A 22,449-nucleotide genomic window follows, 5' to 3' on the forward strand; every position below is an offset into this window, starting at 1 on the left:
TGCTTTGGGGGGAGGAACAAGGTACTCAATACATATATATATTGTGTAGAGCGATGACGATTTTCTAGATGCCATCGCATGATTAAAAGAGATGAAAATTAATTTTTTTTGACCGAGCTGCGGAAGCAAAGATAATTGGTCATCTCTTCGTTTCTTCTTTGTTACTCGATGTGCTTCTTGTTGTCAGAGAGACTATTTTCCGATATTTGTCATTCGTATCTGATAATGGACAAACGATGGGCCTGTTCAGAAATCTGTGTGTGTGTGTGTAAGATTACATATCTTTTTGAAGATCAGAGAGAATTTGGTTTAAGAATTATATTTCTTAATTTGCAGTGCTCTCTCTCTCTCCTCTCATCCAGTCTATGAATCAGCAGGTCATTTCAAACAAAATGAAACTCGAAAGAAATAAACAACTTGTTTAAAGGTGTTTTACAATAATATCTGGTGTAGAGCGAACAGTCAGCTTCTGGAAACATTTTGTCATATACCTGCATTGCGCAGTTCATATTTACAATGGAGCTTCCTCGGGTCAATTATAGGGCCACCATTACCAGACGCGTAGGCTGAAGAGAAAATTATCGGTGGGGCTCCTTCGAGTTGCGAATAATTCTCGTTTATTTGATGTATTATTTGGAATAATCACTATCATTTCCATAGTTGAAGCATAGCTACCTTGTCCTATTGTAAAACAAAATTACTTTTTTTTATATTCCCACATGTGCGGGACTCCTTCAAACGCGGTGCTCAGTGTGGCCGCATATGTCGTACACCCCTGAGGATGACTCTGGTCAATTTAATTGAATACCAAAAAGTAAAATGAGTGTAAAATCAACTGATGATTTTTTGGGACAGTTATCGTTCCGCAGAGCTGGTTCTGGACATTTTTCAAGTGTAAGCGAAGTATGATGTTTTGGTGATGAAAAAAATCGGTACCTTTCATTTGACGCCTTCTACGGCCGTGTAGTTCGCAGGATTCGTCCGTCGGTCAGCTATACATATACACTGCTCAAAACAATTAGGGGAGCAAGCAAAAAAGTGAAGAAAACCGTGCGAGACAGCCACGTGCGAGACTGCTGCACACCTGTTTGCCATGGATGCGATGAGGTTATCGATCAGACTTTGGGAATACTGTTCCACTCCTCAAGAAGTGCGATCTGCAAGTCTCGGACAGTAACAGGCGGCCTTGGTCGCACAGCAATGCGTCGTCCAGATTGGATTCAGGTCAGGAGAGCACGCTGGCCATTCCATACGCTGTATTGTTTCAGCTTCAAGCATGTTCTCCACCAGACGAACTCTATGCGGTCGGGCATTATCATCCTGGAAAACAAAGGAATCTCCAATAGCTCCATCGTAAGGGATGACATGAGGTCGCAGTATCTCGTCTGCATACCTTCGGGCCGTCAAAGTGCCATTCCGAATGATATGCAGATCCGTACGTCCGCCTATGCTGATTCCACCCCATACCATCCAACCAGCTCGTCTGTATTGTGACCTTTCACGAACGAATGCGGGGTTATTTCGAGTGCCCCTGTCCCTCCATACCAGAACACGTCGGGTGTCACACTCCAGACTGAATCGGGACTCGTCTGTAAACAGCACTTGGCTCCAATCATGTTGCTCCCAATCTCGATGTTCAGCAGCCCATCTTCTTCGGGCCGCACGGTGGCGTGGGGTCAACGGAATGCAGACCATTGGCCTACGTGCATAGAGCCCTCCCTCATGAAGCCGATTACGTACTGTTTGGTTGGACACCCTTCGTCCTGTTGCCAAGAGCAACCGTCTTTGCAGCTGCGTAGCATTCTCTGTTCTGTTTCGACGGGCTGTTAACCGTATATACCGGTCATCAGTTGCTGTAGTGGCGCGTGGCCGACCTTGCCCTGGTCGACGTCTAACATTTCCTGTTTCTTGGAATCGATTCCACAGCCTTGGAACAACACTTCTGGCGACTCCAACAGCGTCCGCGACACTGCGTTGTGTTTGCCCGGATTCCAGTCTGCCTATAAAACGCCATGCCATGGATTCCGGTAAATCACGTTGTTGAGACATCCTCAAGTCAAATTGTCTCAAAAAAAAAAAAAAAAATACTGCGCAATCGAATTTCACAGTTACGGCAGTAAAACAGACGTTTCTGCAACATCCCGATTTCTGCCCTTATCTCCTTTTTCTGGTTTTTGACGTCATGAACTTGGACGTGTACGTGTATGGAGACAGACCACCTCATGAATCCATGGACCCTACATGTCAACAGGGGACTGTTCAAGCTGGTGGAGGCTCTGTGATGGTATGGGGCGTGTGCAGTTGGCGTGATATGGGACCCCTGATACGACTCTGACAGGTACGTAAGCATCCCGTCTGATCACCTGCACCCATTCATGTCCATTGTGCATTCCGACGGACTTGGACAATTTCAGCAGGCCAATGCGACACCCCACACGTCCAGAATAGCTACAAAGTGGCTCCAGGAACACTCTTCCGACTTTAGACACTTCCGCTGGCCACCTAAATCCCCAGACATGAACATTATTGAACATATCTGGGATGCCTTGCACCGTGCTGTTCAGAAGATATCTCCACCCCCCTCTTACTCCTACGGATTCATGGTGTCAATTACCTCCAGCACTGCTTCAGACATTAGTCGAGTCCATGCCACGTCATGTTGCGGCACTTCTGCGGGCTCGCGGGGCCCTACACGATATTAGGTAGGTGTACCAGTTTTTTTGGCTCTTCAGTGTATATAGCAAACTAACTGTTACCCACAGCTTTGATCGCTAAGATTTGATAACCTGAAAATTCTTCCTTAAGACCCCTTTAGGTGTTTAATTTTGAAAAATTCCATCTTAGTGAGCATCAACATTATAAAATAAACTACTGACCAAGTCTCATATCTATAGATTCAGCGGCTTTGGCTCGGCGATGATGAATCAGTGAGGACACGTTATTTTATGTCTAGATAAAATTATAGAATTAGACGTTTTCAATGTGCCATCACAAATTTTTTAACCCTGGAATATGTGGCTTTGTAAAAAAACAATCTGGACACACCCAATGTTTATGCTCTAGGAGTAAGGAGCAAAATGCCACCCAGAAATATAAAATCTGCCTTACAACTGCAGTGCTTACAATGAGCAATTTAAAGAGTTTTAAGTTCTATGAGTAATATAAAATTCATGAAAATAAAGAAATGCCACCATTAACTTTGAAACGCAAACAGGGGATCGCTTGACTTTTGCAAAACATATTATGCTTTAAACTCACCAGTGGTATTCTGTTACATTCTCCAATGAAAAGAAATTCAATCTTGATGGTTTAAATGGTTTCCATGCATATTGACATGATTTGATGTCTGCAACGTAGCAATTAATTATCCATCAAATGGGTGGCGGTTCAAAGATGGTTTGGGGAGCATTTTCTGCCCAAGAAAAGACATAGTTTTTTGGCTCTCAAGGATGAATTCAAAAAAACTATGTAGAACTTTTGCTGGAGCAAATTGTTTTTTTTTAAGAAGTTCTTTGTGGCGAAGATTATATATTTGAACAAGATAATGCATCAATTCATATGTTGGGTACACAAAACAGTGGTTCAAGCAGAAAAAAAAAACATCTATGTCCTTCATAGCCAGCTCATTTCCGTGACCTCACTCTCATGGAAAACTTGTGGGGCATGCTTTACAGAGAACTTACTCTGGGAGCAATTTTTAATATATAATTTCTGCGGCAGAGCCCCGCACATCATGTTTTTTGTTTATTTACAATATATTTACTGATTCATTTTACTTTCCTCAAGCAGCCGCTGAGCCCCCTGGGTTCTGTGGAACACTGGTTGAGAACAACTGGTCTATACTATATTTTATGTTTTTCCATGAAATAATGCGGGAAAAACTTTTTGAAATTCCCAATAATTGATATAAAGTTATTTTGCACCGTCATAAAAAAGGTTGGAATTTTCATTATTTTGTACTTTGCTCCTTGTGATTTCACTAAAATTTAAGTGTCTCTTATAAATATGTCTCGCACTTTGATAGTCGTTAGAAGAGTCTTAAGAATTAAGTGTTGCATCCAGTAAAGTTTTCGCAGACAGTATACTTATTCCATACAATCCATTTGAATTCTCATGCTAATTAAAAAACATTCTATTGCTTTGTGACTAGGCATTTTTCAAGAACACTATCTCCAATTCTATTTTTCCTTATCTGAATGATTTTTGTGTATTAAAGTAAAAAACAATTATTTTTTTAAAGAAAAACCAAAAATACCAGAAGTTTTTAATAATGGCACCACTTTATGATATCTGTACATGCTGAATATTTACAATGATGAATATTTCCCAAAATTTACAATAACAAGCAAAAATAAAAGGCACAAAAATTACTTGTGAAAATTTTGTCATAACAAATTCGAAAATTTTACAGATATTTACTTATATACATGGAACTTGTAACAGTTTCTTTAAATTTGCACAACTTCAAGATGAAATTTGTGTAGAAGTCCCTGAAAAAAGAAATACATACAAATATTTATAATAATGAATACAAATTTGATCCATTCGTAAACCAATACACATTCTTCTTTTACAGTAATTTTTTTTGCCTGACCACACATCAACTCAACTCACCTCACCCTTGTTCCAGGCAAAGAAAAATGCATGCGCCCCCTTATCAATATATTATATTATCAACTCACAGTTGGTTGTAAACTAATTTGAAATTTAAAAAATTGCATTCATTTTTTTAATTAACAAACAATATTTTTTAAAATCACAAAAAATTGAAATTTTTTTCAACTATATTAAATATCAATAACTCATTAACATACTTAATTTACAAAAAGCAAAAATTAACAGATAAATAAGCAAGTTAGCAATTTTCTGTTTTTAATGCTCTGGCAGTTTAGGAACTAACTGCCAAAGACCGATGTTCTGGCAACCGATGACTGGCAAACAAAAGGCAATCAACAAGAAACCCCAACTTTGAACAAAATGAACCACATCTACCAAAAATCAGTGGTACCCAATAACGAATTCCGCTTGACGTTTTAGTTACCACAAAAAACCAACTGTTCTTTTAATATTTTCTTAATTGTAAAAGCATCATAAGTTTTAAAATAAATAAAGATGGGATTATGTCTGTGACAAAAAAGGAGGTTAAAAAGAGGGGGGGGGAACAAGTGTTGGAGAAAGCTCTGAGCTTTTTACGATTTCTTTACAATTCAGGAATATTTCCTGATATTTTCTAAATTCATCTTACCAACCAATACAACCATTCAGGAAATGGTTTAAGAACTAACCAAAACAAACAATGGTCTTCAAGCCAGAAAAACGACTTTTCATCTGATGTTGGCAACAAAAACTGATCTACAAAATTTGACTAATTGAAATTATTGGATGTGATATTTAATTATATTGACTGATATAACTTATTATTTAGTTGGTTGATTTCATGTTTGTCCTGCAATGATAAAAATGAGAAACAAAGTTACTTACCATTAAGTGATAGAAATTCAACATTTTTGAACTAATATTTTAACTTCCATTGCTCTTCCCATATAAACACATAACAGTATATACATTTGTATACATTTTCCTTCGAAAGTAAAATACATAAAATCTCTTTTAATTCAACGTTCCTCTGCATTGAGGTGCACCACACAGACATGAAATCTTCTCCTCTTCAATGGGGAACTTATAGTCATACGTGATTTCTTCATTCACATTTATTGGTTGTTTCGAGTATATAACAATCTTTTTCAATCCTTCTACTGTAATAATTTTTGCATAACAGTTTGGCTGAGGAAAGAGAGGGGGGAAAAAACCATTAAAAAATACAATAAACTTGATAGACCAGCACATTCATAGTATAGCACAGAATACACACAACATAATGTGGTTTAAATAGTTGATAAGGTTTTCGCGGCCATCATTTGATAAAAATTGTTTTTTCGGGTTCGAAGACTGTCGTGCGTTTGAGTTGGTTCTCAACGTTTCCCCAACACTAGTGGTTGGCATCATCAGGAGAATTGATAAACTGGATCAAGTTTATGAAACTTTGATCCAGTTTATCAATTCTTCTGATGATGCCAACCACTAGTGTTGGGGAAACGTTGAGAACCAACTCAAACGGACGACGGTCTTCGAACCCGAAAAAACAATTTTTATCATAATGTGGTTTACCTTAAAACATACAAATGAGCCAATAAGCTTCATTAATTTAGGGGGGGGGGAGACTTCAAATCTAACATATCTCTAATTTCTTGGCTGAAAGTTGTGAATATTTCATACCGATTTAACGTTATTCAAAAATTTGCATCAGTGATCTGACTTCTTGCATGCATTGCGATTTTTGTGTTTTATGCCTTATGTTTCAGTCTTACTACTGAGTTAATGAAACACCTGCAATCACCGTTCCCTTATCCAAAACTATTTGATTACAATTGGAACTTGTTCATTTCAAGTATTCCATCCATTCATGCAAACGATTAGCAATTCCAAACATTAATTCTTTTACAGTTGGGTTTTTTTCCCCTCAAAATAGACACACCCAAGTTTTTACTAATCTTTGTTATCTTTTTTTACTCTTTTTTTTCACCCTTCTACAAGACTTATTGTTATTCAGGTTTCGCTTCTGACAAGATGTTTAATTTTTTTCCTCACCCCTTCACAAATACAAAACATACTCCCTATCTTGACCATCTTCAGGCGTTTTGGTTTTTGTAAGGTTAACAGGGAAATAAAATTGTGACAAAAATTCTTACTAATCCAGTTTGCAATTTAGATCTAAAAGAACTCAATTTATTAAAATGAATCAGAATTTTTTTTAAACCAATATTGGGAGAAAGGTCAAACCATGGAATAAATTTGTTGATTCATTTTCAGCAAAAGGAAGGGGGGGGGGGGCATTTATGCAAGACTGACTAGTTTTGGGTGTGATTATACTTGACTCTCAGAGTGAATGAACACTGAATTTTTTAAATTAAACAACTGTTTAATAACAAATTAATAATTGCTTAGTAATTGTAAAGAATTTGTGTTATTTTAAAATAAATTCCCACATGAATGTATCCACAACACACCCTTAGTTTTGTCAATGAGTTGTCACGAGGCACCTGTGATTCACACCCTTATTGATGCACTTTGGGTGATTCCCCTGTTTTTTTCATATACACTTCTTGAATTGTTTGGATTAGTAGTGTTTCAATGTGTTTGAAAAAGTTTTCTTCTTTGAAAACTGAAATTTCACTTAAACTGCTTGAGAACTGAATCAACTAAAACACTCTTACTATAATGGATATTTCCTGAATATATCATGAATATGTCTCTTATTGCACAAATTCATAAATCTTATTTTAATAGATTTAAAAGCACTTACATTGCAACTATGATTGATGAACCTTGCCAAATTCCCACAGCGTGTGGCATCAATTATCGCATCAACATCTACTTTAAATAAATATGAGCTTCCAACACCAAGAGAAGTATATTTGGTTTCTCTCATATCAGCAACAATTGGTCTGACCATTTGTCCTACATATTCAATAACCATTTCATCCGCAGCTATTGGTTCTAATGCAAATAATCCCCAATCATGAATCCTACTTCTTGCAAATTTGAGTTGCTTCTTTCTGAACTATGAGGGAAAAAGAAATCAAAATTAATTTTAGAAGAATATACAAATACATTGAAAATTGTACTTTTTCTATATAATGTTGAATTAAAAAAAGCCAAAGAATAAAAAAAATCTCATGGCTTTTTAATTGCTTTTCCAAGTATTTTTTAGTAAAAAAATATACAGTAAACTTCGATAAGTCGTCACCTCAAGTTAGTGACGACTTAGGCAGAGTTGCGTCAGATTTAATGTGAAATGTTATGAAAATCGTATAAATTTAAAGTAATATGACATTTATAGAAGTATGAATCAAAACAACAATATTAATAAAATTTATAGATTGAGAAAGAAAAAATAATAGCAATTTTTTTACCTTTTTTATCTCTTATTACTTAAATTATTGTGGTAAAATGTACTGTACACTTTGATTTATATTTAGACTAACAGAGCAACTGTTTGAATAAGTAGCTTTTCTTCATAACAGAACTCTCTATTGCACATTAATTTTACATATATATCAAATTTAATTTCAGTGTTTGAATTCCTCATCAGTAGTTCATGATGCAACTACAAAGTAATCTTGAACACTTTTGACTTGGTGGAGGGGCACTGGGCAGGGAAAAGTAAACAGAATACCTCAACTTGGGAAAGAATGTCTCATTTTTTTTCAACAAAGATATTTTGCTTCAATTTCAAGTCCTAAATTAGTAGAGTCTATGCTTTCTATGATTATTTATTATCCGTGCCCGCGTTGCACTTTGACTTGTTTCATTTGATTCTTCAATTTACATAAATTTTGATTTCCTTGCACTATATGTAATCTTTGACACATCAATAAATTTGCGTTTTGACGGAGATGCCCTGCCCCTCTGGGGGCGAAGTGCTTACGTTGCTTCTTGCGATAGAGCTTCGGTGTCTCGCAGTTTGTCCAGTTTCTCTAATGGGGCCCATGCAGAAATGAGATCTAGCTTGAACAGTCCCAGACGTTCTGAAAACCTTAGTCGGCAAATGAACTTCCCCAGCGTAACTTTCGTTACTTAAACTGTTTCGTTTGGGTATATAGGATTTTATGGTGACTTTTAAGCATATGTCAATGTTGTTAACGAGCTCTTTTTCTAATGGGAGCCATAAAAATAGTCTGTTCCTCTTTCTCAAACTTTTTCATAGTGACGAGTTAACCGAAATTAGTGACGAGTGAACGAGGGTTTAATAACATTGTGGTCTATGAGAGCTGGAAGGGTCTGAAGAAAAATGCAGACTTAACCGGAGTGACGACTTATCAGGGTGATGACTTAACAAGATTTTACTATAGTTTTAAAAATACAGTTTAAAAAAACTATACATAGAAAGACAACAAACATATAATGCCAAAGAATATGAAGAAAAAAAACATACCTTCAGTTGATTGAACTTTAATAGATCACTCAAAAAGTCTGCTTCAGCAAATGATGTCAACAACCGTCGTTGATTGGACCGAGCTTCCCTATTTGCTTGTGATGTCCCTTTGGCTTTACTAGAGGGTTCCTAGAAAATTTCAGTGATATCAAAGACTAGTTTAATAACAAGAACCATGTCATTTATTTACACACGCAGTGCAGTAATTATTTCTAAAAAAGCATGGGCATTATTTTAAATACTATAAAACCATTTATTAAAATAAAGGCCATAGGGTAGGAAGATTTGCTCCAGTAGGATCTTGAAATTACAAGTAACTGAAATGGAGGGGGACAGCAGTCAATCCTTAATTCAGCTTGGAGAAAACTGTGGTCTGATTGAGTTTTTGAATATGACTTTGAAGTGTTTTTAACAAATAGGAACTACCAGTTGTCAAAGAAACTGTGTCTTTGGAAAAAACCATAGTAGAGATGAGTGAGGATACTATTCAAGAGCTGATAGAGAAATATATCCATGATCTACGGAAAACTGAATCACTGAGAAATTGACGAATCTGCATCGCAAGCAACAGATTATGGAAAGTGCCTCGCCAAATTAGAATAGAAAATAGAAAGGGGAAGGAAAATGCCTTCCTCCCTTCAAAATGACAAAGAAATTGTGCAAATGTTGAAAACAGAGCAAATATTGTAGCAAAACACCTTCTATCTAACTCTTTGGAACCATTCACTTATATGAAAATAATTAAAGTGAAATATGAAGTAAAAATATAATATACAAAATATGCATGTTTACATTTAATATAAAACAAATTAATCTGTACTTAACCTTTAAAAAATAAATTGCGGCTTTTGTGAGGGAATGATTATGGAAGTATAAATTTGAGTTTCCATTATTTCTTATATGGATATGTGATTTGTTACATGAGTGCTTTACTTCAAAAATGTATTAAATTTCAAGATTTTGCTTTCAAAAGCAAATTATGATTGCAAACCGAGACGCCACTACAGAATTGCAAAAAGAAAATAAAAGGAAGTTTATATTCTTTGATTATGCATGCAAAATTCAAATATGCACAAAAAATAGTGCTAGAACATGATGCTGAAAGATACTGGGTGCTATGGGACTCTCTGGAGATGAGAGATGGCGTGCTGTACCACAAATGGGAGTCGGAGGACACAAAAATGTTCAGATGGCAACTCATCCTACCAAGAGCTCGTGTGAAACAAGTTTTGAATGAGTTGTACAGAAGCCTGACAGGAGGACATTTCGGCATCATGAAGACGCTCCAGAAGGTCTGCGAACGGTTCTATTTGGACAAGTCCCGGACCGACATGGATAAATGGTGCAAGAACTGCAATGACTGTGCCATGCGCAAAGGACCTCCGAAGCGCACCCGAGCCCGCCTCCAACATTACAGCGCCGTTCGAGAGAATCGCCCTGGACATCCTCGGACCGTTACCCAGAACCCACAATGGTCACAAGTACATACTGGTGACCATGGACTATTTTACCAAGTGGCTGGAAGCATATCCCATTCCTGATGAAGAAGCAGTGACGCTGAAGTTCTGGTGCAAAATTGGGTGTCTCGATTCGGAGTCCCCATGCTGATCCATTCCAAACCAGGAAAGGAACTTCACTTCAGGGGTTTTTGGTGGCACGTGCAAGCTTCTAGTAATGGAGAAGACGCAAACAACTCTGCTTCCCCCAGAATCTGATGGGATGGTCGAGAGATTCAACAGAACCATCCTGAATGATCTCTTGCTCTTCGTGTCGAAGAACCAACAGGATTGGGACGCAAAGTTACAGCTTTTCCTACTGGCCTACCAAACTGCCGTCCACGGAACCACCAGATTTTCACCAGCACAGATGCTGATGGGACGAGATCTTCGGCTGCCTGCTGACCTGCTATTTTGGCGACAGCTAGATGCTTCTCTTCCACCGGAAGAATACGTCCAAGGACTCCAGGAACGCCTCGAGGACATGCATCGAATCGCCAGAGACAGAATCAAAATCGGCTCCAAAGAAATTAAGAATCACTCAAGCAAAGGCCACGTCTCATGACTTCAAAGGAGACCTCATTTGGCTCTGGAACCCGAAGCGCCGGAAAGGACTGTGCCCGAAACTTCAGACATCATGGGAAGGACCCTAGAGAGTCGTGAAGAGACTGAACGACACTGTAGCTTGGATCCAGAAAATGCCATCCTCGAAGTACAAGGTGGTCCGCTTCATCAGACTGGCTTTTTACCACAGTGAATGCAACCCGCTGAAATGAATTGAGAACTGAATTGTCGGGACGATAAGAGAGGGGCAATGTTACGAACTACAGACGATATATGGCACAATTCTTTATCACAATCTTCCATTGGCAACGAGAGTTGATACCGGTTTCGGTTAAGCGCAAGGATGTGCGATTGGTGGAGAACTGGTGGAGGGCGTGTAGAGGAAATTCCAGAGAGATCTGTACCCCCAGACAGTGGCACCACAAACCTGGTACTAGGAAATAGAAATTTGTGGAATGCTCTTTTTCTCGAAGTTTCTACCAGGGTTATAAATAGTGTGGCGCTCACAAGATGGCAACTGGATGAAAAGTCAGATGTGTTTAAACTTTGCGAGAAAGTTGTTAGCTCTCTGATTAGCATGTAAATACGTGTAAATTGCTGTTCTGTAAATAAATCTGTGTTTGTCTGTCAAACTGCTTATTTTGCAACCTCGAAGTCTTGTGGAAAATTATTCTTATTTGTATAAAGAATAATTTTAGATTATTCTTTATACTTTTTTAGATTTATTTCTTTGCATAAAGAAACATAGTCACTTTAAGTGTTACATGCAATTAATGTGTGTATTTCTAATGGGAATTTTTATATTGAAAGAAATATTTGAGGTTTTTGACAAAGGTTTTTGATGGGGGGGGGGGGGTGTTGATAAGACAGTTTAAACTGCGGTATAAACTGTCAAAAACCTGCCAACTCTGGTTAAAATAATCTACAAGAACTCCAACATAATCAGATAAATTCATCAAAATTTCGCCATTCTCCCAGTTGAACTCCATACAAAAACAATGTTTGACTAATCCAATATATTTCAGAGATAATTCCTTTTTCAAATGCTCGTTCAATTCAAAAATTGTATCACAATCTTGAGAAAATAATGTCATATACATATACAGTTAAAATAGTTAATTTACCTTGACATGACATAAAATATACACAAGGATCTGTGTGTAACAGTATTATCAAAACGAAAAACGTTTCAAAATATGATCAAGTTTCAAGAATCAACGTCGCCCAGACTGTTGAAACCATATAACGTTTCGACCAATTTACTTTGCTACCATTTGATAATTGGTTCATCATTTCTTTAGCTCTTAAAATTAAAAGACTGCATATCAGTTCCCGTAGGCTTACTCTAAGACAGGTGATTTTCTCATTTGAAAATGAAAAACAATAGGAAAAAACACATATAGGAAATTAAAAATTGTGAAATCTTGTTGCCATACAGTATTAAGGCTAAATACATATTAAACTTACGATTTATACCAGTATTTTTTTATTCAGGGGTCATTCAAGTATTACATCAGCATCAATGGGGCCGGGGGGGGGTTTCGATTTGCTGACTGTTGATGACAAGGGGGGAGGGGGTTTGGATGATGCTTACGTCATCAACCACCCCCTTTAAGAAAATATTAAATATTCTTAATGGCATCTTATTCGGTGCACCAAAAACAGAAATAACCTTTCGATAGTTATTGGGCACCTGAACTAATATTCTCCCTATTGATAAGTCCCCTACAGAGTCACTTTAGTGATCTCTAAATGTTTCACGAATCCTTCAAGTGCTCTGGAAGTGCGTCCGGGCCGCTTAAGTGCTCTGGAACTGTGCCACGTATAACTCAAATGATCCGTAATCATGCCACAGATCACTTAAGTAATCTGGGAATGTTCCCAGAGCAGTACTCAGGCAACTTGAATGATGTAGAACCGCACTGGGGCCCCCGCTTAAGTACTCTAAAATTGTGCCACATGTCACTCAAGGGATCTCTAAATTTGCCACAGATCGTTTGAGTGTTCTGGAACTGTGTCGTGAGTTACTTAAGTGATCTTTGAATGTACCACGGGCCTACTTCAGTGATCTGAAAATGCGCCACAGGCGACTTAAATGCTCTGGAATTGTGCCACAGATCATTTAAGCGATCTGTAAATGTGCTGCTTAGTTCATTTTTCATAGGTTTGAAGGGGCAAGCCACATCAGATAACCTTCAGGGCCACATTTGGTCCGGAGGTCAAGCATTTACCATATAGAAGTGTGGGTCGCAATGATTTTCTTAAAGAGAAATTTTGAGTTCTTACCCTTCAAATAGCATTAAATTTAACAGAAATTGATTATAATAACATATAAAGGTTTTTTTTTTTTTTAAATTTCATTTTTTAAAAATGTTTTCACATTTAAAGAAAGTTTTCGTCTGGGGATGCACCATCCCCCTATGCCCCCTCCCGTGCACGTTTCTGATTCCACCAATATGTGTTAGGAGGTAGTGCTGATGAAATTTTGCTGACAAGGCGGGGGGGGGGGGGCAGAGTTTTACTACTTTTGCTGATGGGGGGAAGGGGTCAAAAATAGCTAAAAATTTGCTGACGTAATACTTGAATGGCCCTTTACTAATCAGGACAAATCCATATATACAAAATTGATTTGCTGTGTGTGCGCGTGCATATGCTCTCTATAAAAATCTTCAATTTTAGATCGATCTTTGCCAAATTTTTCATACATACCAAACAGGGCCTGACTTGAACGATGGGCTACTTTGAAAGTTCGTCAGAGCTGGGCAAATGTCTGAAATGGGCAACAATGGTTTCTGAGCCTCAACAATCACCTTTGGAATTTTTACTTTGGTTACCGTTGTTCCCTAACAGTGTGTTTTCGACATGTACATGCCTTTACAATAGTTTGACACTTCTTCAATCCTTTCAGTATACGTATAATAGTTTATATATGCCTTTATAATGGTTTCCTCACTTTTCCAATACTCCCAGTAACTGCCAGAAAACCTGGGCAGTGCCAGGCATTATAGCTAGCATTATATATAATATTTAGCATTACTCCACAACACAATTTAATGCACATTAATTTTATATATACATGACACATTTAATTTTTAGTGGTTTAAAATTTTAATCAGTCATGGTTATATACGCCATGCCTCTTTGAACTGCTGGTCACCGCCACACACACACATGTATGCACTTGTATCTCTATCAGGGTTCATCAATATATATCGGCCAATTATATAAATATAAATAATTTAATTATTTCTAAATATTTCCTGTTCATTTATTGAACATTTAGTCTCATATTTACAGTTGAGAATGATTTGATATTTGAACTGAAAATATCAAATCATTCACAACTGAAAATATTGAACCTTTGTCAAATGAAAATCGCAAACTCTTGACAAATGAAAATCTCAAACCCTTGTCAAATTAAAATATCAAAAACCATTCTCAAATAACAATACCAAACCCTTCTCAACTGAAAATATCAAACCCTTGTCAAATGGAAATATTGTCATTAAAAATATTGTAGCACAATTTCTGAAGAACCCCTTGGGACAATAATCGCCTGTTGCCAAACCAGAAATGTCAAGATATGCTCGAAGCTACTAGATTTGTCTAGAATGTATCCAGACAGTGTCACCACTAAACCAGAACTATAGAAGAATTCTAGAATTTTTGTTGTATTTAAAAAAACGGCCAGTGTTGTTGGATTTTAAGCTCAGTGCGAGATTCTTATTTGTAGATCGCCTTCTGTCTGCTTGTAAATACGTGTAAAATAGCTGTTTCCTGTGAATAAACCTGCGTCCTCCTGCAAATTGTTTAATTTTCTGCTTATTTTAGGAACTTGTGAGAAGTTATCTGGAACAATTTGGTATCAGAAGTCGTAAGTCAGATAATTCAAGGATTTGAATGGTGAAAATTAGAATAATGGACATGGATGAGATGCGAGAACAGCTAAACCAGTTGATGACCGTTATGGGCCAGATGAAATTAGGCATCATGGAAGAGATGAACAAATCTGCCACCTCCGTGAACACATCTATTGCTGGAGTAAAGGAAGATGTCTCTGTCTTGAAAGAAGACGTCATAACCTCCATCACTTCCATGAAAGAAGACATCACCATGTCCATCGCTGCTGTGAAAGAAGACATCACCACCTTCATCCCTGCAGTGAAAGATGTCACCACTGTCAATATGTCTATCACTGCCATCAAAGAGGAAATCTTCACATAGATCGTTGAAGTGAAGGGAGATATCGCTGTCGCTGAAAGCAGGGTTGACAGAATAGTTGAAAGAACTCTCCCAAGAAATGAATGCAGTCAACGAGAAGCTCTGGAAGAGGATATAAGAGCTAGAAAAGAAAATTCAAGAACCTACATTTTCCGCAGGTGCTAGCCAGGTCCTGCCAGCCATAGCTGATGTTAGTTGGCCGAACATCAAGCCTTCGACATATGAAGGAAGGACATCGTGGTCAATTTTTAGGACCCAGTTTGAGATGATCGCCTCTACGAATAGATGGGACTGTGTTCTCAAGGCCTTCCACCTAGCCGCAGCACTCCGAGGGGAAGCTGCCAAAGTGCTTCAGATGCTCGCTGCAGAGAACCGATGCAGCTATGAAGCTCTGATGAATGCACTCGAGCTGAGGTTTGGAGAGAACTACCTGAAAGACTTTCACTAGCTGCAACTGAAGAACAGGCAGCAGATAACCGGGGAAACACTGCAGGAGCTGGCCATTGACAATGAAAGGCTCACACAGTTGACGTATCCAGATTGCCCACTGCACATCAGGGATGGACTAACCCTACAGAGCTTCGTTAACTCCGTCAAGGACCCTGACATCCAGCAGGCATTGCATCTGGGTGAGTACAAGGACGTGAAAAGTGCTTTCGTCTACGCTATGAAGTTCAAGGCAGCCTATCATGAATGAATGAACGCCAGGGTCTCTGCCACCGGACTTATCCCATTGCCGAGATCTCTTCCAGCCCAGCTTCGTGGCAGAGTCTGGAACAAAGTGAGTGCACCTAACAGTCTGAGTGTGTAGCTAGTGTTGTGTCTGACATTTCAGTGCTGCCATCTATACTTCAAATTGTGAGTGAAGTGTAATGATTGAATATTTGTAACGTTGTAGGCCTGTTGCTCTCTGTGGCGAGACTTTTTAACGGGGAGATCGGCTCGCATTCGCACCTTGAAATTGGGAACCACAGAAAACCAAATTCAGCAGACCACCACTGTGGCACTGGTGGGGTTCGAACCCGGATCCCTGCGATGCGAGTCTGTCACTATGACCACTTGACCACCACAGCGGCAAGGCAGCCTATCAAACTTCTAGGAGAGAACTACGAGTGGCCCACAGTGCTGTTGCGGAGGACGCTGCAGCGGACATCAGAGAGCTGAAATAACTCCTGAAAAATGCCAGGAACGACCATGAAAATAAGAAAGACAAGCTCCTGGTCTGCGGGAGGTGCCATGAGGAAGAAACCTATGAAGGTCTTGCCCAATTACAATTCCCAAAAGAAAGGACTCTCTTTCAGAGCAAATTTTACACACAAAATTAGCCGGAAAACTCACACTGACCAAATCACTAATGGACTGTCGATTCACAACCTTCTCGATATCACAAACATTTAGATGGCTCATTCTTTCATGCCATCTCACAGGATCCACTTTCCTTCTATTTTCCCTGTCAGAAGATTCACTTGCTGTAGTTGCCACTTCACTACTTTGCAGAAAACACAAGTTTCCAATTCTGGCAGCGATGATACAAGTCTTTGAGCTAGCATTCCATAAGATGGCATTTTCCTTCCTGAAGGTGACAGTAAGGTTCTTGTCCTAAACTTTAGCCACAGACAGCAAATTCATACGAAGGTCGGGAACATAAAATGCTTTTTCCATAAAAGCCTCGCCATTTTGATCGTTTATTTTCGTCTGGATATCGATTTTTCCTTTTACTTGAGCATGACAGCTTCACATTGCTTATCCTCAAAGTTTCCAAATTGTTGAATTTCTTTTGATCTTTGCACATCCACTATCTAAACACCAGAGATCAGTTTCAATTGCAACCACTGTATTAGTTTCACCCACTACCAAGGGCGTACCCGGGATCTGAACTAGGGGGGGGGGGGGGCAACTCACCGATACTAAATTCATATGTGTGTGCTGTGTGCCAATTACTGCACTTTCATTTCTCTTCTGGGGGGGGGGGGGGGAGCGGCAGCTGCCCCCTCTCATAGCTGCCATAGCTTCATAGCATTTTTGAAAATGAAAATTCTGCAGATTTTCACGCGAACGTTTTATGCTATCGGTAAATATTTGCTGTATTTTATGCTATAACCACTCCCTAATCAATACAAAAGGGATTTTTCCAAATAAAATACGAATTTTCCACACATAAAAGTTGAAGCATAGTTAATAAAATCCCTACTCAAAAATTGAAGTCAAATAAAATAGGGATTTTACACACATGGAAGTTAAACTTTTAGTAATAAAATCCCTACACAAAAAACAAGTGTGAAATTGGAGGTCTAAAAAAAAAAAAATATTGTGTTCAATCAGAAACGCTGTGAACAAACATTCTGTGCGAATGAACCCAAAATCATTGGAAGATTAAGGGAAAAAAAGCGTCAATTTTTAAAGAACACTGACTTTTTGTGACACGTGCTTGATGTTTTTTTTTTTCATTTCACATGAGTGATGTCAGTCTTTCCACCATGACCGATGTTTATGTCCGTAACATAACTTGTACAAAAAGGAAAAGTCTGCCCTTTTCTGGAACGTTTGATGGAAGGAAATTCATCGTTGAATAAGTATCTTTAAAATTGATTAAATATGTTTTTGCTTATCAGTATTCATGTTTTGTTATCGCACGTACATAACTTCATCAAAAGAAATTTTGACCACATGTGCGTCATTATAATCTTCAATTATTATCTAGGACTATTGGCTGCTAAGCTATTTCCCAGCACGATAAGACAAACAACTTTCTTGTTACCATCAGAAGGTTTGTAAAACTTCCTTAAAAAGGGAATTTCCCCATTTACGACATGTGACGTCATTTCGAAAGGGAAAAAAACAGGCAAAAGACTGGACAATTCTTCAGAGATGGTTTTCATAAGAGGGGATTTTTTTAATGAAGTAGGGAATTTTTATGGACAATTAGGGATTTTTTGTGATTTTCATAAAAATTCGGGAGATTTAAGAACTTTTCGGGAGGTTGAGGGATGAAGCTAAAATTTGGGAGATTCACGGAAAAATTTGGGAGACTTGGCAGCTATGCCCTCTGGATACGACCATGTCCACTACTACTACTACTACCATTGGTGTATGCAAAGGGAGTTTTTTGGGTTCTAACCCCCCGAGCCAAGATTATAGTGTTATTTTGCAGGAAAAAATGTTACGCCCGACCCCACAGAATGAAAAAAATCGGAAACCCTCCCCTCAAGAAAATTCTGTGTACGCCTCTATGACTACTACTACTAAACTGAACATGCAGCTCAGCTGGTCCAACACTCTCACTATGCAGCTTCCATTGCTATGCATCAAGGCTACCTAAAGCTTGTGAGTATAAATCGTTAGATTGTCATTCTTCGCTTCACTGCCTTCTCAAATCCTGTCGATTTTGATCCTGTTTGGATGATCGCTGAACTCTATGTGTGACTTTACCGATAGCCATGATTGGATGACGCTATTTCCTGAGCATCTTGAACTGATCGCTGAACTCAACGTGTATGTACATACACATTGTGTTCACTCAATGTGTGACTTTATCAACAGCCATAATTGGATGCTGCTTCCTCGTGAGTACATTGGGCTGGTCGCCGAATTGTATGTGTGACTCTACTGATGGCCACAGTTGGATGCCATTTCCTTCTCAACACCTTCGGCCTATCTTCTATTTGTGCATTTACCATTTCCTCGTTCATGTCTGGAGTCAATTGTTGAACTTTCTCTGACGTCCATTTCCTGGCTGAGTTTATTTGTCCGTGCCTTTTCAACTTAAGATGGTGATCGGGACAACGACTGGGGTCTCATCAAGGAAGAAGTAATCCTGATTGTCTTATGGGGACTGATAAGTAGAGTTTGAAATTTCCAGTTTGTGAAAGGTTTTCTTTTGATTAATGTCTCGATTAATGCATTTATTAGTTTGTAATTACGGTAATAAATAGTTTGTTTTGTAACTCTTGTGTTCATTAGCAGTCAAAAACATACATTGTGACATTCCACTGCGGAATTTCTAAAAAATTGGTGCATCGTAACGGGTTGTGTGAGTGTATGTATATACATGTTGTCCGACTTTTGCTTGTTTCATGTACTTGTTAGTGCTGCCATCTGTGTGCTATTTTGAAATAAAGATGGTAAAAGCTTGAATTTTCATGTTATGTCAGTATTGTGTTGTAGGACTGCCTACTCTCGGCGGAGAGACTATTTTAAATGGGAGACTGGCTCGTTTTCGCTTCTCGAATTTGGAAAACCACAGAAAACCAAATTCAGTTGCACCAACTGTCAGTTTTGGAAGCTCTTTCTTTTTTATAATTATTAATAGCACATAAATAGCACTGAGAAATTTTATGACCTACATTGTTGCACCAGAAACATCGAAATTGCTTTCTGCTCACAAACGATTTCTTCCTGTGCATGCATCAAAAAAGCACCATCGCTTTGACATTGACTGCTAATATCATGAGCAACGAACTCTTAGGAAATTTTTTTATACGCAGCATGTCTGATTTTGGCAGGCTGTCTTGCCGTTAGATGGATTCAAAAACTGGTTTAAACCATCAAAAACCCAAATGAATGCTTTTGGATAATTTTTTGAAAACAATAGGTATATAACATGATGTAAACTTAACTTAATTTTTTGCATATTACAATGTAAAATTTGCTCATTTATTAACATTAATTTATTACAATAATTTCAAAAATATTAATTATAATTTAAATTTTGAATTTTTCAACATAAAAAGAGACTAGGACATATAAGATATAATTTTACTTTAATTATTTATTAATATAATAACTTGGAACTCATTATCTGTGTTCAATTTGCTAAGCAAATAGAACTGTTTATTCAAAATATGTGATAAGGGTATCAGCATTAGGGTTCTCAACCTCAGAAACCAACCCAGTATTAAAACAGTCCAAAACTTATTATCACAGTTGTCAAGTAGTTTTTTGTTACCTGATAGATACGATAAATAACAAAACACTTTTATGTAGGTTAAAGTGTTTTCTATTTTGAATTTTAACTACTGAGTATAAGATACCTATTTTGAGTTTTTAAATTTTCTGATCTGCAAAAAAATTGTATTCCATATTAAGAATTCTTGTGCAGCATCATTTAATACACTAATTAAACTCATTTGTTTTGATTAAAAAAATTTCTTAGCTCAGGTTGCATAAATAAAGTTTTAAAGAGTGTTTTCAATCAAAGCAGAGCTGGCAGGACTTGATACCTAAAGCATTGTTTTGCATGTTTAGATACAGCTTCAACTCAAAAACCATTGCATTATAAATGGTAGTAAATATTTCAGATCATAGTCAAACTTGGTTATTCTCACTTTTGTACTAAGAATAAGTTATAGGAGTTTCTCAAGCATTATTTACAAACTGCCAAATTAAAGGAAATTTTAGTCCAACAATTTAGTGTTTTGATTGCTAGATATAAATAATGTTATGCACATTAAGGGTATTGTTTTAGTATTAGTGATTATCTAGATTAGCAGTTTTCAACCGAGTCAACGACTGCTCTAGGAGAACAAAAAAAAAGAACCCAGTAAATTTTAAAAATAATATTTAGAAATGTTTTTAAATAACAAAAATGAATCAGTAACTTTGATGAATTAATCAAAAATAGGCCTACGGGGCTCCGCCATAGAAATTTTTTACCGTAAAGGACTCCGCAGTCAAAAAAGGTTCAGAATCGCTGATCTACATACACTGCTGGCCACCGTAAATGCAACACCCTGAAGGAAGCATGCAAATAATATGAAATTTACAACATGCATTAGCGGAGGTGAGATATGCAAATGATTAGAATTTCAGCGCAGACGCACATCACGCACGCCTGTGACGCCACTTCAAAGCGCTATTTAAGGCTTGGAGATTTCGACGATTTGAAGTACGGCAATTGTGTTTTTCTTGTGGTTTTTTCAAAAAAAACGATCAATTATGCCTCGGAGAAAACAGCTATCATCTTTTGATCAAGTATCCGAGTTCGACAGAGGAAGGATAGTGGCCTACCGAGATTGTGGATTATCTTTCAGGGAAATCGGTAGTCATGTTGGACGAAACCAAACAACTGTAATGCGGATATGTGATCGTTGGATGCACGAGGGTACGACGGACCGACGTGTTCGATCGCATCCACCTCAGTGCACCACTTCACATGATCACAGGCGTATTGTGCGTATGGCAGTAACGGATCGCTCAGCCACATCACGAACCATAGCACAGCACATTCAGTCTGTACCGCATCATCCAGTGTCTGCGCGTACCATTCGACGCCGTTTACAGCAGAGTGGTCTGTCCGCAAGACGTCCATTGCTTCGTCTACCCTTGACGCAGAACCACAGACGTCTCCGCCGCGAATGGTGCGATGAAAGAAGGATGTGGACGCCACAATGGAATGAAATTGTCTTTACTGACGAGTCACGCTTCTGTCTGCAACACCACGATGGTCGGATTCGAGTCTGGAGACACCGTGGAGAGAGGATGCTGAACAGCTGCATTATGCACCGCCACACTGGTCCTGCACCGGGTATTATGGTATGGGGCGGTATTGGATATCACTCTCGCACTCCTCTAGTACGCATTGCCGGTACTTTAAAAAGTCAGCGCTACATCTCCGAGGTGTTGGAGCCAGTTGTCCTTCCTTACCTTCAGGGCTTGCCCACAGCCATATTTCAACAGGATAATGCGCGACCACACGTGGCACACATTGTCCAAAGGTTCTTCGTCAATCGCCAGATTGAATTGCTTCCCTGGCCAGCTCGCTCTCTGGATCTTTCGCCGATAGAAAACATGTGGTCCATGGTTGCTCAACGATTGACCCAGATTACATCCCCAGCTGCCACACCAGATCAACTTTGGCAACGTGTGGAAGCTGCTTGGTCTGCTGTACCCCAAGAACACATCCAAAGTCTCTTTGAATCAATGCCGAGGCGTGTGGCAGCGGTGATCTCCAACAATGGCGGCTACTCTGGCTACTGATTTTGGCAGGAACCACACTTCACAGAAGTCTATAAATTTAATCATTTGATGCTTGGTCAACATGTTATCTACAAAATAAATATTGTTGCGATATCTCTTGTCTTTCTTGGTGTTGCAATTTGAATGGCCAGCAGTGTAGTTTGAAATCAGCGTTACATATAGGGTGTAAAAGAAATTTTTAAACACCTATCCACCTAT

At 38.3% G+C, this 22,449-nt stretch overlaps 1 protein-coding gene across 1 annotated transcript in view; it reads right to left on the reverse strand.

Moving 5' to 3' along the window:
* Positions 1 to 4,236: 4,236 nt before the first annotated feature.
* Positions 4,237 to 22,449, reverse strand: part of Set1 (SET domain containing 1) — an 86,345-nt gene continuing 68,132 nt past the window's right edge. The window contains exons 12-15 of the mRNA XM_089253032.1: positions 8,996 to 9,124; positions 7,364 to 7,621; positions 5,482 to 5,784; positions 4,237 to 4,490 (exon numbers count right to left, since the gene is read on the reverse strand). Coding sequence (XP_089109158.1) covers positions 5,611 to 5,784; positions 7,364 to 7,621; positions 8,996 to 9,124 — 561 coding nt within the window. The 3' untranslated portion in view covers positions 4,237 to 4,490; positions 5,482 to 5,610. The remainder of the gene's footprint in view (positions 4,491 to 5,481; positions 5,785 to 7,363; positions 7,622 to 8,995; positions 9,125 to 22,449) is intronic.

Source organism: Pholcus phalangioides, unplaced genomic scaffold (genome assembly GCF_987345545.1).
Source record: "Pholcus phalangioides strain wild (caught in Gottingen) unplaced genomic scaffold, Ppha-v1.0 ptg000031l_1, whole genome shotgun sequence".
In the NCBI taxonomy this organism is placed as follows: Eukaryota; Metazoa; Arthropoda; class Arachnida; order Araneae; family Pholcidae; genus Pholcus; species Pholcus phalangioides.